The sequence below is a fragment of the Pempheris klunzingeri genome, chromosome 6 (assembly GCF_042242105.1).
Source record: "Pempheris klunzingeri isolate RE-2024b chromosome 6, fPemKlu1.hap1, whole genome shotgun sequence".
NCBI lineage: Eukaryota > Metazoa > Chordata > Actinopteri > Acropomatiformes > Pempheridae > Pempheris > Pempheris klunzingeri.
The window spans coordinates 12,087,083-12,103,001 of record NC_092017.1 but is presented as its reverse complement, the minus strand read 5'-3'; the positions used below and the strand labels follow the sequence as shown (position 1 = coordinate 12,103,001).

The 15,919-nt window shown below is 44.2% G+C and overlaps 2 protein-coding genes across 2 annotated transcripts; both read right to left on the bottom strand.

The window, feature by feature from the left end:
• Window positions 1-468: 468 nt before the first annotated feature.
• tnni3k (TNNI3 interacting kinase) lies at window positions 469-11,969 on the bottom strand. The gene is made up of 25 exons (XM_070831759.1): window positions 11,930-11,969; window positions 11,548-11,656; window positions 11,303-11,388; window positions 10,944-11,041; window positions 10,556-10,666; window positions 10,349-10,447; window positions 10,098-10,236; window positions 9,824-9,968; window positions 9,624-9,728; window positions 9,373-9,467; window positions 9,091-9,240; window positions 8,923-9,006; window positions 8,782-8,838; window positions 8,148-8,240; window positions 7,999-8,056; window positions 7,703-7,897; window positions 6,406-6,510; window positions 6,261-6,313; window positions 5,729-5,781; window positions 4,748-4,880; window positions 4,067-4,176; window positions 2,880-2,939; window positions 2,620-2,789; window positions 1,214-1,293; window positions 469-662 (listed from the first exon to the last, which is right to left on the bottom strand). The coding sequence occupies exons 1-25, from the start codon at window positions 11,967-11,969 to the stop codon at window positions 583-585; spliced, it is 2,508 nt and encodes an 835-aa protein (XP_070687860.1). The 3' UTR covers window positions 469-582.
• A 627-nt stretch (window positions 11,970-12,596) lies between these two features.
• On the bottom strand, window positions 12,597-15,719 carry fpgt (fucose-1-phosphate guanylyltransferase). Its single transcript, XM_070831760.1, has 4 exons — window positions 15,635-15,719; window positions 15,380-15,547; window positions 15,209-15,301; window positions 12,597-14,143 (listed from the first exon to the last, which is right to left on the bottom strand). The coding sequence occupies exons 1-4, from the start codon at window positions 15,705-15,707 to the stop codon at window positions 12,729-12,731; spliced, it is 1,749 nt and encodes a 582-aa protein (XP_070687861.1). The 5' UTR covers window positions 15,708-15,719; the 3' UTR covers window positions 12,597-12,728.
• Window positions 15,720-15,919: the final 200 nt, after the last annotated feature.

The window sequence follows — 15,919 nt, the reverse complement described above, 5'->3', positions numbered from 1 at the left end:
TTGTGTCATTATTGCTGCTAACACTACCTCTTATTAAAAAATATCCATAATATTTATTTGTATTGCCTTTTCACCTGGTTTTTATTGATAGTGTAGGTTTGTTAGGCTTCATGATATTCTTGACATTTGTCTGCAACTGAACGCTTGTGTGATTTGGCCACTCGAAAAATAAAAACAGTGAGATGGACATTGACTTTCTGCCTTTTTTTTTTTTCTTGTACATTGAATTAGCACACAGTCTGACTGGGATTCTCAGAGCTTGTATTTTCAGATTTATGCAAACCATGTACATAAAAACAAATTTTGCTTGTCACGCATACAGTATTTACATCTTAAAGCAACTAACCTCAACTGAATATTTAAGAATTGTTTACACAATGTATGTAAAAGATAAATCTAACTTTCTAAAACACAAGACTAGAGATACAGGGAACTAAGAGTGTACTGTCAATTCATAGAGTGTCCACTACCTCTAGCATCAGGGTATACAATTCTACTCAATTGTCAAAAACAGGCATGAATGTCAGAATATGTCTGAATTAATAAGGTAATAATAAAGAGGGCGAGGAGCTCTGAGCAGGTTCAGTTACTGTCCTCGAAGCTGCCGCTGCTGCTGAAGGGCGAGCAGAACCTCATGGTGCTCATGGGATCAGACACGTACCCTAAAGGAGACAAATCAGTGACAACTGTGACTCCCTCACTCTTCATCTATGGTTTCATTTGTAAATAATAACATTACTACTGTTGACAGTGAGAAGTGAAGGCTGGTGAAGTTCTATATGATTTTTATTGGAAATAAATTCCATGAAAAGATCCGATCTAACAATGCATTGCTCCTACTGCTGCCAGAAATACTAGTTAGAGCATGTGTATTCATCCACCGCTGAAAATAGTTCCCAACAAGTGCATTGTTTACTCCTGTTTGAGTAACACTTTCTAAACATTACAGTGCCCAGCTGTCTCAGGAAGTGACTCTTCAGGCTAAAACATAAAGTGATGGACCAACTCTTTGCTGTTTATAGGCTCTTCAAGGGATTTACCCACAGTACAACTTAATCTTTGGTTAAAAATGAAAACATACAATATATAATGAAATATAACGGAGGATCAAATAAACAATAACGGGTAAAAGAAAAATTAGAGCAAGACTTATTTTGACCAGCAAACAACTGTCACTACACAGTATCGGTGCACATGTACCCTGTAAACACACCATTTCGATCAATAGGAGAAAACTGCATGTTTCTTCTGAGTTCCTCCAGCGAAAGGCCTCCAGATGGACGCCGCCGCTCACTGAAAAATATAATCAACACTTACTCATTAATCTTCTGCAAAACAACACTTCCAGAAATATATACTGCTTCGTTTACATGGAGAACGACAGACAAGATGGAGCCAGATAGGAGGAGAGGAAATTCAATATGTAACGTTCAACTAATACCAGGCTGCTCTCACGTTCTCCTGCTGGAGTACAGTATACAGAATAGATGACAGATGACACAATCTGCATGCTGCTTCATAAAAAGACAGAAAATGATTTGTAGTGATCATCAATTTTCGTGGAATCTGACAATGCTGCTCAGCATTTGATTTTTGAACAATTAATTTATGTTTTGAGAAAGTTAAACACACTTTTTTGGGGGTAAAAAGCATCCAGAAAGTAACTTTTAACGGAGCCCATCTCCTGTTACTGGGCTCATAGTGACTGTTACCAGGCTCCTCTGACACACAAACACACTGAGACCAACACACAGCACAGATACTAAAAGCCAGGAGTCTAATAGAGGCTTTCCTCCTCTGAATGCCACACATTTTTACTGCATTTGCTTCCCTTTGTTTCCTGGTTGGTATCCGAGCAACCCCACTGCTCACTGTTGCAAAGTATCTGAGTTGGTCTACATGTTACTGGCAAACAATTGTTCACAGGAGGTTGTTTCAACAAATGAAAGCAAGCCCAGACATGATAAGATATCTGTAGCTGAAAACATATAATTAAACTTCAAATGTAAAGGATATCCATATGGTTACTGTAAAGACAATTAGCCACATAAATCACTTTAAGAAAATCTGTGTTCTCCCTACATTGATGACTATAAAAATAACATTGCGTATTTAGTTTGATCTCAGATTTACAGATTTAGACAACATTAAACATTTCCAACATTTCCATCTGCTCCGGGAACATTGTTAAATTTCTCCCAAACTATTCACCAAAATTAGCTGTGAAATAAACAAACTTGAATTATGTGTATGCATTATACAATCAGTGGATTGTATTATGTATACACAGTGTGACTCCTGCAATATATTGTTTTATATGAATTTTGACAATAATTAGGGAAATCAAGTCTCATTGCTATGTTTTTGCACTTCCTGGTCTGATTACACTCAGTGAGACGTAATAGCTGTCGTTAAATGTGTGTGGCAATCAAGAAACCTAAAGTAATTGGTCACTAAACTTCAAAAACTCAACACAAGTGGATTAAAATCTTTCTCAGACTCGGATACAACTACTAGCAGAGTTATTGGGTGGGTGGGTGTGAATGTGGCCGACATGCAGTAAATTATTCTCACCCTCTCGACCTTCCCCGGTCTGTGGGGGTCCTTGAGTTCTCTTACCTCTGAGTCCAGAAGGCGTAGGCGCGAGTGTTTAGAGCGTACTCGAGTTCAAAGCGGGAGCGCAGGGCGGCCACGTGGCTCCGGCCGGGTCCTCCACGCCCGAGCAGACAGTCGGAGGAGGAGGAGGGCGACAGGGAGCCACTGCTGTTACTGGAGGCTGGAGACATCAGCTGCCAAACGCACCAGCAGAAGTACAGTCAACATGGAGAGGATTTAACTATCACAACATATATGTCAAGACAGCGTGGGTTATCATGTACCTCGACGTTGCACAGGCATTCCTCCAGGTTGGAGACCACTTCAGAGAACTCGGGCCTGTCCTGCAGTGGAAAAAGCAAACAAATGATTATTCCTGCCTCAGTGCTGAGCAATCACAGGCATCAGGAGTCTCCCAAAACAGACGGACGACATCAGTATTCTCTGCAACGCTGCCCTGCGTGTTGTGCTCATTTTAATCCGCCCACACATGAAGCAAAGGTTGAACTCGGCTTCAAAAGCAGTCCTTAGATCTCTCGCCTCACTGTAAAAGAACAAACACTGTCACCCCGGAGCTGTTCAATTATACATCACATCCTCAGACGGAGGCCAAGGTCTGGCTTTAATACATGAGACAATACCTAAAAAAAACACAAGAATAAGATTAACAACACAGTCAAGATTAAAACATAATGACACGACTGCTGTTTTCGTCACATATTACTTGACAGTAATCAGATAATTACTGCTCTAAAGCAAAACCACTTCACTGCAATTTTATATGATCATGAATGCTGTGATTTTTACGAGCCTATAAAGAAAAACGTTTTCCAGTTTGAAATTATATTTGTGTCACTGAAAAAAGAAAGAAAGTGTGAAGCAGTGTTGTGTAATCTGCTGACGCTGCAGCATTTATCCTCTCAGGCTTTGACAAACACACTTTACAGTACAAATCCTGTAAACACAGTTCAGCATGTCCCACATTTAAACCCCACAGGAGCTGGTGTACTGTACAGGTCAGGCACCATGAGAGATGCGTCCACGTGACGGCCTATCATGATCAAGCAACTGGTTGGCAACCTAAAGTGGCAAACAGGAAGGAGGATGTACCTCAGAGGGGGAAATGTGTCTTAGCGAGGCCGAGAAACAACACGCCTGGCTAATTATGAGCATCACAGCACTGAGGGAGGACCATCCAGGTCGCGTGTGCTCCTAAATGTGAACAGCCGTGCAATAATGTATCATCTGGGGACGCGTCGGTGCCATTCATTACTGCTGCATGTGCTTGCAGGAGCAGCTTATTCAGCATCAAATGCCTCTCTGAGCTTCAGTGTGTCAAAATAGCGAATGACACACAAGGATAGTGGATATGAAAAACACTGTGTCTTATTAATTGAGAATAAGTTACTATTTGAGTGACTTTTTCTTATTATCAGAACTCAGATGAAATTCAAGAAGAGGTGAAATTTACCTCTGGGCAGGCGTACCAGCCTCTCATCAGAAGAGCAGAGATGGGTTTGGGGATGGAGTAGCCAATAGGAGGCCGGACGTGATGGTAGGCCATGTCTGCTGCTGCAGCAGCTGAGGACAGAAGGAAAAACATGATCTAATGTTGTCTGGCAGCCTTTTGATCTGTGCTTCTGTTACATTTTATTTTCTTGTATATCTTTTCAATATATTTTGTCACTGAAATTTTTTTTAAAAATGTGAGATGTGTGATATTTGTCGCCATGCTAGCTCTGGGGACAGAAATGGCAGTCAGTCCACGTTAGTCCAACCTGAAATATCCCACCAACTGTGACACCGATTGCTACGAGACTTTGTAGAGACATTCATGGTCGACAGATAATGTATCCTGAATACTCTGGTGACTCCCTGACTTTTCCTCCTAACTGCCACCATGAGGTTGGACTTTGTGGTGAAATATGTGAAATCTCACCACCAACATGTTCATGTGTCAAATACTTTGATTTACAGCCTAAAACCTACACAACTAATGATATTCTATGATACTATGATATTGTTTTTACTGCTTATTAGCAGACTTTAGCATGCTAACACACTGATCTAAGACAGTGAACCTGGCAGACATCATACCTAAATGCCCCCCCCCCCCCCCCCCCCGTCCCATGACTGATGTGAAGTAAAATACCAGGTTTCAAGTGAGCGAAGGGAATTTCTCCAGTGAGCAGCTCCCACAGACAGAGGGCGTAGCTGAACATGTCTGCCTTCACTGAGTAGCGAGTGCACTGGGTGAAAACCTCAGGAGCCATCCAACGCAAGTTCTGCACAAAACACACACACACACACTTATAGACACACTTATAGACACTCTTATATACCGTACACACACATACACACACAGTGCAGGCAGCTGTCTGCCTGCATTGCCATGGACAGATTGTTGGTTTTCAGACAAAAAAATTAATTGTGGTGCTTCAAGACGCCAGGCCATCTCTCTCTCTCTCTCTCTCTCTCACACTCACACACACTCACACACACACACAAGTGAGGCCCAATTACTGACATAAACACTGCGTCCCGGCAAGGGCAAGTAGTTCCTCACAACAGGCAGTTCTCAAGAGATGTAACACACTTAACACCAAACTGCAGGCCAAGCACTCTGGATAGCGATGAGTCAGCGCATTGAGGTAAAATCTGCATGAAGGCAGTTTTTGCTTTTTAGCTGGTGTGTAATTGATGGCAGGTGCCAGCAGAAGTTCTGGCTTGAACACCCACAAAATAACAGCATACGTTTTAATAAAAAAAAGTGCCTTATTTTTCATTGGATGCTGCAGATGGGGTGACAGATTTGGCCAAAGAGGAGGAAAATCACTCCAGAAAGTTTGAAGGCTGGCAGGCAGGCATATTTTATGAATTCAGTGTATTTACTGTGTTGGTATATTATACACATTGCATGCATTAATGTGCGGAGAGATGTCAGAGCTGAGGGGGCTCCCTCTTGGAGGATGGCGCCCCACGCAGTTAGCGGTTCGGTGTCGTGCTCAAGGGCACCTCAGTGGTTCCCCATGAGGTGAACTGGCATCTTTTAGGCTGCCAGTCCACCTTCATGCTGACTGCTCTGAGTCTGTGTGTGTCATCAAATAAACCAGAAAGAGGAAACAGCACTGACCCCCGGCTGCTTGGTCATGTTATCCTCCTCCACGGATTGTAGAAATCTAGATTCTGCAGAGGAGGCAGAGCACATCCAGTGGTCAAACACTGCACGTTTACAGGCAGTGACGGTGTTGCGCTCTTGTTTCATGTAGCTGAAAACGTCTTTCATCACTCTCTCTGAGCTGAGCCGGTGAATAAAATCTCTGATTGCATCGGCGCATGAGAACAAAACTAGACACAGAAAAAGTAAGTCATCCTTTCCTATTTCTTTATTTATTATTTAGTTTTTGAACAATATTGGTGCAGGACTTTAAAAGCTGCTGAACAGAGGCCACTGTGGTCACAGGTGGCAACTACAGGAGAACATAAGTAAACTGAGGGGTTTATATCTAAAGAAATCAATAAATTCTCTCTGTTCGTAATGTAACGTTACTTCTGCTTTTGTTTCAAAATGTACTGCATTCGCTTTCAGTTAAATTCATTCAATACAATATTATTATGAAAGTGGTTAATAATTTTCTCGTGCAGCACTGCGAAATGTCTCTTACCTCCAAAATCAGCCACCACTGCATGTCCATCCTCATACAGCAGAATATTGTGGCTGGAAGAACACGTGTTATTAGTCACCACAGCAGGTATTTCAGCCAACAGCCAACACCACCCCACCCCGTACGCTGCTACGGTGGCACCCACCTGTTGAGGTCCCTGTGGATGATGGGCTGGGTGAGGTTGTGCAGGTACTCCATGCCCTTGGCCACATCGATGGCAATGATGAGCTTGGACTGCAGGTCGATGAGCCTGTCCATTGACACATCATTAAAGCAGCAGCCACTTAGTGGCGGATCAATGGTCCCTGCCAATCACGCACAGCACTTTACACAGATCAATAGGACAGTCTATAAAGACAGCACCTGGCCACACAGTTAGCGGAGCACTTCATCTGGATCAATGGCCATCCTGACTGGGGGGGTGGGGACACTTCCAAGGAGAATAATTAGATCTGAAACAGTTGGCTGTGTTGTGTAAACATGTCCTTTTCAGATACTGAGTAACTGCTTAAGGTAGTTTAAGCTCTTTTTAAATCTCAGCAACACAAATTAGCCAGGGCCAAAGTGTGTGAGCAGTCAAACATGACATCAAACAAACTCTACGTTTATGCTCTGATGGGAACTAGCGAACGTCTACTTATTCCTTTGCTACATTTAACAGTAGTTTACAGTGGCACATTTAAGATGGAATTCAATGCAATGGCCCTGCAATAAACCATAACGTACTTAAAACTGAGATTTTGACTTGCCCCTGTGGTCCTGAGGCTGAAGTCTGCTGTTGTGTATTGGACTGCATTTTACTGCTAGGTGTCCCTATTATTTTGCTCACCCCATTTAATTATATAGAGGAAACATAAAATATTAAGTACAACAAAGCTAAACCGGAGAGGCAGACACATCTTTCTGACACAATGAGAGTCTGCAACAATTAAAAATGAAAGCTCCGACAAAGATGGTATTTATTATTGAGCTGCAGCTAACAATTATTTTCATTATCAGTTACTACTATTCAACTAATTGTTTATGTCAAAAAATAGTGAAAAATCTCAATCACCACTTTCTCGAGACCAAGGTGAGGTCTTTAAATAGCTTTTTTTCTGATCAACAGTCCAAAACCCAATGATTCATCTATTACCAATTATTCTTAAGGGTCATGGGGGGGCTGGAGCCAATCCCAGCTGACTTTGGGCGAGAGGTGAGGTTCACCCTGGACTGGTGGAGACAGACAACCATTCACACTCACAGTGGCACCTATGGGCAATGTAGTCCCCAGTTAACCTGCATGTTAGGAGCAGTGCTAACCACCACACCACTGTGCTGCCCCGAAGATATTCAACATCATTTCTTGAGCGTGTGTGCGCGTGTGTGTGTGTGTGTGTGTGTGTGTGTGTGACACAGGATAATGTTGTGTAAGCTCCAGTCTGTAATGCAGACTTCCTCACCTCTTCTGCTCGTGCAGCAGAGAGAACAGGGAGCCCCCAGAGACGTACTGGGTGACGATGGCGAACTGGCTGGGGTCGTCCAGACACGCACCCACAAACTGGATGATGCAGGGGTGGTTGAGACGGCAGAGGATGGACACCTCCCTGCAGAACATGTCCACGTCTGACTTAGAGCAGTACGTGTTGGCTCGATAGCTACAAACAACAGAAGGCAGAGAAGAACTCATCAGTCGCCTCCTCGCACAAAGATGGGACACAAAGCGTCATCCTTCCAGATATGTTAACTGGATAAGTACCGTTTTATGGCAACAATTTTGTTTCGGCATTTGCCTTTGTAGACTCTTCCAAAGGAGCCTGAGAGGGAAACAGATTTGATGCTCATTGATTATCTGAAGCACGTTAAATGAAAAAAAAAAAAAACAGAAAAGATATGAAGAGAAATTACCTGATCCAATGATTTCATTAAACTCCAGCTCAGACAGCTGAAGATGGAAATGAGATGGGAGGCTGGCCCTGAGCAGGAGAACTTCAGCTTTCTCTGAAAACAGAGCAGCATTTTTAGAAAACTCATCAGTGACAAACCTTTACAGTAGTTTAATACATAATTACCACACAAAGAGAGCTGCCTCTTTTGAATGTGGTGTAACATTTCCAGGTTAATCTGCAGGAGGCACGTTTATTCACAGCTTGGAGTATTATTCTAAAAGCGTCACTCACACCATGGATAATGGAGCATAATGCATAAAACTAGTGTGGAAATATGAACAAAGTGCATGTGTGCCAAGCAAAAACCTGTTTAAAGCAGTTTGTGAAAATCTGATCCAAGGATATGTATATGTTTTTGTTAGACTGGTTATAGGTATAATAGCTCTACAGATGATTCCCTGTTTTAGGGACTTTCATCACTGGTTTCATCCTATACCTAATAGTTTGGAACAGCATGAATATCACACAGACGGAGACAGATCTCTTGTTCACGCCGCCCACAGTTTCACTGACAGTGTGTGCTGTCACGTCAGCTGACAGCGATGTGAAGTGTGGGGAAAAAAAATTAGCTGCGCTTCACTTCACCTCACTACCTTTTGTCATGCTTTTGATCTTTCCCAGAGGAGACGGGACAGAAACGTAGGACCCATCTGGAAGAGAGCCGACACGACAGATTAAAAGGGAGGACTCGTGTGATTTTAGCTCAGTTAGTAATTTCGAGAGCGGAGACTCACCCCCCCCCGGCTGAGAGTACTCATTGCAGGGGGAGTCGTCTGGGCGTTTGTAGTGTTTCAGTAAGGTGACGATGGCATCGTGGCCTGAGGCAGAAAAACACAAGAGCAGCAATGTGAGTTTTCATTAGATCTTTCCTGACAGCTGAGCTCGTGATCACACAGACGGACCTTTCTCATAAGCCCACATCAGGCAGGTCTGCTCGTCCTTCTCCCCGCTGGACCTGCTGGGGTCGCAGGCAACCAGGTTCATATCTGCCCCGTTGTCCAGCAAGAACTGCACCAGACGGATGTGGCCGTGAAAACAGGCACTGTGTAGAGCTGAATAGAGCAGTCAGCAACATGTAGTACTGATAGCACACACACACACAGTTATAATGAAACACACACCACTGCTCCTGCTATTCATTTATGCGCGCATGTGAACAGAGGATTAAGTGTGTAAAGAGTCACCTGTGTGTCCATCTCTGCCCTGATGGTTGATGCTCATAACATTCTGGCTCAACAAGAACTTGACCATCTCCAGGTCTTTACCGTAAGTGCACGCACTGTGACACAACACAAGCAGCCATCATCACCACAGGACGACATGAATCGCAGGTTAAAAGGTGATGTTGGTGAGTCAAACTTTGCCAAATGTATTTTGTGTCTGTGTACACTGTGGGGATGTGTGTGTGTGTGTGTGTGTGTGCGTGTGTCAGTACCTGTGAAGGGCTGTCTCGCTGAATATGTTTTCCTTTAACAGACTGTCTGTGCCAGAGAGCTGTATAATCTCCTTCCCTGCTTCAAATTTCCCATTATAGCAGGCCCTGGTGACCCAAAACATCCAACACAGCACGTCACCTCCACTCACTGTCATCTATCAAAAATGCACAGAAGGCTACTGATGCTGTAAATCGTTTACAAGTGTAACGGCGTGTCCCCGTAGATGTTGACGGAGTGAGGCTGTACGTCAAAGTTGCTCTGCAGGAGGCGGTGCACGATCTCGCGGTGACCGAAGCGGGCACAGAAGTGGAGAGGAACGTGATCTTCGTTGTCCTGGGCATTTACTGGAGAGAAGAGCAGAAAAGTTAGACAGTCATCCCAACAATCACTTACAGCTACATAATCTGATGATCTTCCCTGTGGGTTTTTAAGAAGGAAGTCAGTAGTATCACTTTTGGAGTTTCAGGTCTCACTGTTAATTTTGCTCCCTTCCCCCATCAGCAGCTTGACGATGCTGAGGAAGCCCTTGGCCGCAGCCAGGTGCAGCGGACGGTCGCCGACCTCACCGCTGGCGTTCGCATCTGCACCGAACTTCAGCAGCAGCTTTGCCACCTGAGAAGGAAGAAGAAATATTAACATGAGAAAAGTGTCAGTTTTCTGATTTTCCTTATCAGTTAAAAATGCAGATGTGTTTTTTTTTTGTTTTTTTTTATGAGTAATTTACCTGCTCATGGCCGTTATAAGCAGCAATATGCAGCGGGGTGAAAAACACAGCATCCTGAACATTCACATAAGATCCGTGCTGCAGGAGGATATCCGCTGCCTGGTGGGGAGAATTGCCAAATTATGAACGAGCAATCAATAAGATTGATGATAATTTTTCCTCACATTCACTGAAGACTAGACAAAAAAAAAGCAGCTCGGCCTTCACCTCATGGTGTCCAGCCAGTGTGGCCACATGCAGGGCGGTGAGGGCGCCATAGCCCACCTGCTGCACGTCTGACCCACCGTGGAGAAGCGCAGTGACCAGCTCAGCGTTATCCTGCGGCACAGAAACAAACAGGCGAACCCCTAACCACTGCATTACTACCAAACTCTCGCTCTATCTTCACAACTGTGGCAGCAGAAAAGGTCAGCCATGACTGCCCTTCCTCACAATAAAGCAAGATGCGGCTGATCCTATCGGCTTTGTGTGTACTTGCACTCCACCATGTGGTAAAACTTAGAAAGTCACAAGCAAGACAAAGACATGGATCACACCTGGAAACATATTTCCAGAATATCAAATGTGTATTTAGTGCTCCTTGATCTTTCCTCACCTTGTAGGCAGCCAGGTGGAGCGCAGTGAACCCGTTCCTGGAGAGTCTGGAGGGACGCAGGCCTTTGAGCATCAGTGTGCGCATATGGGCCTTGTTACCTGGTCACAGATATGGAATATGTGCAGCTTAAACATTTCACTCAACAAAACACCATATTTATGGTGGATTACATGAATACATCTAAGAAGCAAGCAAACTGCTGCTTTATATTTCATCTCTATGTGCAGACATTTCAAACTCACTGTTTATTCTTAGGTGAATTACTCCAGAAAGGTCAAGTTCAGACAATAACATCAGTCAGTTCATAGTAATCCCTCTCTCCACTGCCACAGTTATTAATAGACCCCAGTCATGCATACCTCCACATACGCAGCAGAGATGCAGCAGCGACAGCCCCTTGTCTGTTCGGTAGCTCACGTTCACCTTCTGAAAAGCCTCATCAGAGCTGAAAATCAACATCACCTGCTTGTGATGAATGAAACCCGACTGACACAGAAAAGAAGGCAGAGCGGAGAGAATCTAGGCAGTAAAAAAAAAAGCACTACTGGTTAAATTAAGTGTGGTTTATACTCACAATTTTAAAAGACAGAAAGTGTTTTGTCACCTGAAAGCAAGATTGAGCTCCGCACGCTCGCTGTCTTTCAGCTGGAGGTCATCTTCCAGCTTCTCCACGATCACAGAGTACGACTCGCCCACCTTCTTCTTCCACTCATCTTCACAGCCCCAACACGACAATTTAATAATCATTTCCAGTGCTTATGAGTACAGAAATATGCATATTTTACCTACTTCTGCTCATTATTCTCAGTCAGACAGTTTGAAATCAGTTTAAACAAGTTGTCAGTGTTTGTGGCAGAGAGTGGTGGCAGGTAAACAGTAAAACCCATCCCTCCGGGCTCCCCCCCTTCAATTCACACCTCATTCTCAGGCCTGCAGATACATCTCAAGTTTAAAATATTCTCACTCAATCACAAACATGCCGTTACCTGTACATGTCTGAGACGGTCTTGATTTGTAGTTTCCCATTGATAAGGTTTCTCCTCTTGTAATGTGTGCTGTGCAGTTTGGTTTACTAGAGTAAAGCAGTAACACAATCTCTCACTCTGGCACAATTGCACAGGTCCAGATAAAGGGGGGGATCATGGCTGTGGGCTAAAAATAAACACCTTTGAGTGGAATGCCTAACAACTACGACAACTGATCTCTGGAAGCAAGTAAACGTGTATCAGTGTGACTGTGTGTGTGTGTGTGTGACTGTGTGTGTACAGTACAAAAATGACTACCTTCCAGCAATTACTGCAATGTGGGAATTAATAATATTAATAAATGTTAAAAAAAAAGCTGAAAGCACATTTTTTCCTCTCACTATTTTAGGACAATGTAAAGCAGATGCTCCAAATACCCACTGACCCCCAGACTGGTTCCTCTATGTCTGCTGACGACCTTTATACCTTTGATGCTGACATATTAACAGCTTATGTGAGCTACAACTTACTGAAAGCTAAGCATCACTCAAATGCTACAACTGTGTAATGTGGACGAGGTAATAATCTAAATCTAAAAGACGCCAGAAACTCAGAATTTGTAAGTAACTATTATATTTAAATTATTATAATTAGAAAAACTTAGAAAGCTTTAAGAAATGTAAGGATGAACTTTATGAAAGGTTGTACCACATCATCACCATCAAATGATCATACAATATATTGATGATTTATGACTTTATCGCACTTAAACTTACAACAAAAAAACTTCTCACATGATCTCAGTATAAAAAAAGTCATTTCAATTGTTTGGTTTTCTCCGTCTTATGTCTTCATAAAGTCCCTTCCTAAACTTCAGCATCTCATCCAGGTTCTTACACTGCAATGACTCCTGCATTGACATCAGCTTTGTGTCTTTGGGCAATGTGAACGTAGAGCCACTCAGGACGGCCTGCAGCATCTCCAGGGACATCGAGAACGAGTTTTGTGGATCGGAGCAAAGGGGAAACAAACAAGCGTTCCACAAACTACAGCTGGATGCATCAGCGGAGAACCTCAGGAGTTCACTGTTCAGCCCCCAGTGGGACAGACACTCTGGCAGGCTGAAACCAAAGAGCCTCAGCTCCTCCATACACGCAGGAGCCTCCACGCTGCGCTTCAGGTTGTCGTTAATCCCAAACGCGACAGTCACAAACCAGGTTTGGAGCTTGTGACTCACACACAGTGAATGCATGAAGACTCCGTCAGGCACTGAGAGGCCTGCGCTGACCCAGCAGCTGCTGACGATGGAGCCCCCACCTACGGAAACGCCTGCTCCCAGTCTGGAGTACTCCACCACTGATCCAGCTCCCACAGAGCAACTGGGATCGAGCACGCTGTACATTACGCAGCACCCTGAGGAGCCTGCAGAGTTCTCGCTCATATGTACGCTGAAGGCAGAAAGCAGGAGGCCCAGCTCGCTCCTCAGCGCCACATCCTCTGTGAGGTGAAAGAGGTACTCTGATGTGGTTCCAATGTGATAAAACCTGGAGTTGTTCAGGAGAATTACATTCAAGGGAGTCCCTTTCAGACAGCGGAAGATCTTCTGGCGGATTTCCACCAGGCTGCTCTCCTCCTTGGTGACATTCGCAGTATTGTTGGTGTAATCTATCGTGGCTTTTGAGCCCAGTGCTTGGAGAAAATCCCCGTATGCGTCTATCTCACACTCCAAAGGCCCCAGCTCTCTCAGCAGATTAAGAAGAGACTTTGCAGTATCACAGTCGACATAATAGGTGCTGTCGGTGTAGACAAACTCAGTGTCAGACAGAGAAAAACAACCGCCCTGCCTCTTACAAACCGCTCCACTGTCTCGTATCTTATCAATGCTCGGCTTGTGCAGAAAACGCAGGCAGGAAGTGTTCTCCATTTCTGAGTGAGTGGAGTTTTCACATGAATCCAACACAAACACTCCGTGGGTTGTCCCGACAGACAGCGGAGAGGGGTGAGCTAAAGCTGTAAAGCCGGGTTTGTCAAACCTGACGGCCTCATCCTCTGCAACACTGTAGAGCTCTATGTCATCCGCACAGGTCACCAGTACACCGGGCTTCATCTGGGAGGGGAAGTCCACATACATGGCCAGTTTGAGCTCCAGCATCTGGTAGAGAGGGTCGCCCAGCGGCACGGCGGTGAAGATCTTCCCCAGGGCGCTGGCACTGGGCAGACGCTGACTCAACCCTCCTGGAAGGAGACATAACACACAGAAAACATCTAAAATGTCTCAGCATTGGCAATCAACCCCTTAATTTTGAAATAAAAGAGAAAAAATATTCAACTAAAAAAGTCCGATTTAGGCTCATGGGAGAGAGTAATTTGGTTGATGCCATAATCACACAACAATTGTGTGATTAAATCAGCATTTTAACTACTCACATGTTTTGGTCTCGTCATGTGTTCACAGCAAAAATACATTTTCATAATATTAAGACAGTAAATTTGCCTTTTGATGGATGATACTTGAATGAATTAGATGATGATGACAGAAGGTTGTGGAGAGGCAGAGTTTACATGAATTAGACTAAAGCTTGTAGAGAGGGAGTGCGCAGTTTTTGACCACAGTGTTAACAAAATGAAAATGTTATTGCTTAAAAGTGATAATAAATGAGCAGACAGGGATAAACAGTAAGAGTAACTGCAGTGTTTTGATCTGGAGCCTTTAAAAGGCAGGCTGCAGCATCACGCTACTGTATAGTTTCATTAGGGGAGTCATACTGTCTGGTGTCTGACTTTGGCAAATGGGTTTAACAATTCATGGGTTAATGGATTTTCGATTACTTTTATAGTAAATGAGCATGCAACTCATTCATCTTTTTTCTGCAGTCCCTTATTTGTTTTCAGGGTTATTAGGAGGATCACAGCACGCGGCTGTACAGCTGAAATGGTTTGTCAGTTAATCATATAAATTCATTGATTATTTGATAATCAGTTAATCGTTCCAGGTATTTTTCAAGCATAAACGTTTCGACCTTTAAAATGTTCTACTAAATTCATGAGCGTATGATGTTGAATTGAATCTCTTTGGTTTTGTTTTTCACTGTGGAGAAAACATGGTCACTTGAGGACAACATGTCAGCATTTTACGGAGCAAACAACTGAATCGATTAATCTACAAAAGCATTTGTCTGATTAATCTATAATGAAAAAGACTGAGAATGGAAACGAGCGGCATGCATCGGAAGAGCTCATCATTCATTTGTAGTGTATTTAAATGTCTAGAGGCGCCACATGGCCAGTGAAGTGTGAGACCTGCATGGATGAGGAGGACTCTCAGTGTGTCCACTGCCCTCCCGTAGAGCTCATCCAGCTGCTGCAGCGCACACAGAGTGGAGCCCCCGTTCCCTGAGACACACAAGCTCATGTTAGTGACAACAACAATAACAATACTGTAAGAGAAGCGAACCTGCCTGACTCACTCACCTATTTTAGATCCAGGCGGATCTGAGAAGACCTTGTAGTGAACCCCGAGGGGAAGCTCCTTCCTGTCAACTTTCTCACTGATCTGCAGCTCATACGCCTCCATCTGGCTCCCATCCACGGCCGTCACAACCACCACGTCCCAAAACTCTCCAGGCGGCACCTCTCGACCTTCAGTCGGAGAGTATGCAGCTTTTAGAGGGACACACTTTCACCAGAGTACAGGAGTCAGTCAGACGCATCAGGTGTGAAACTCACCTCGCAGAGAGTTGAATCTCCGGAGTTTTTCTTTCGTCGCATGTTGTAACTTTGTGGAGCATTTCTGACTCATGCTGTCGCGGCCGGTGTGGGTGAAATACTTCCCCCTTTCCTGTCAGGTAACTTCTGTCGGTGAGCAGCGAACCTGTCCGCCTCAGACCGGCTCCCACTTCCGGGTGCTGTCACGTGGTTACAGCGTAGGTGGCGCACGTGAGGGACGTTGTTTTTTGGGGGGGTGTTTTTGAGAGGGTGACGTCAAGGGCCCAGACACCCTACACGAGCAGT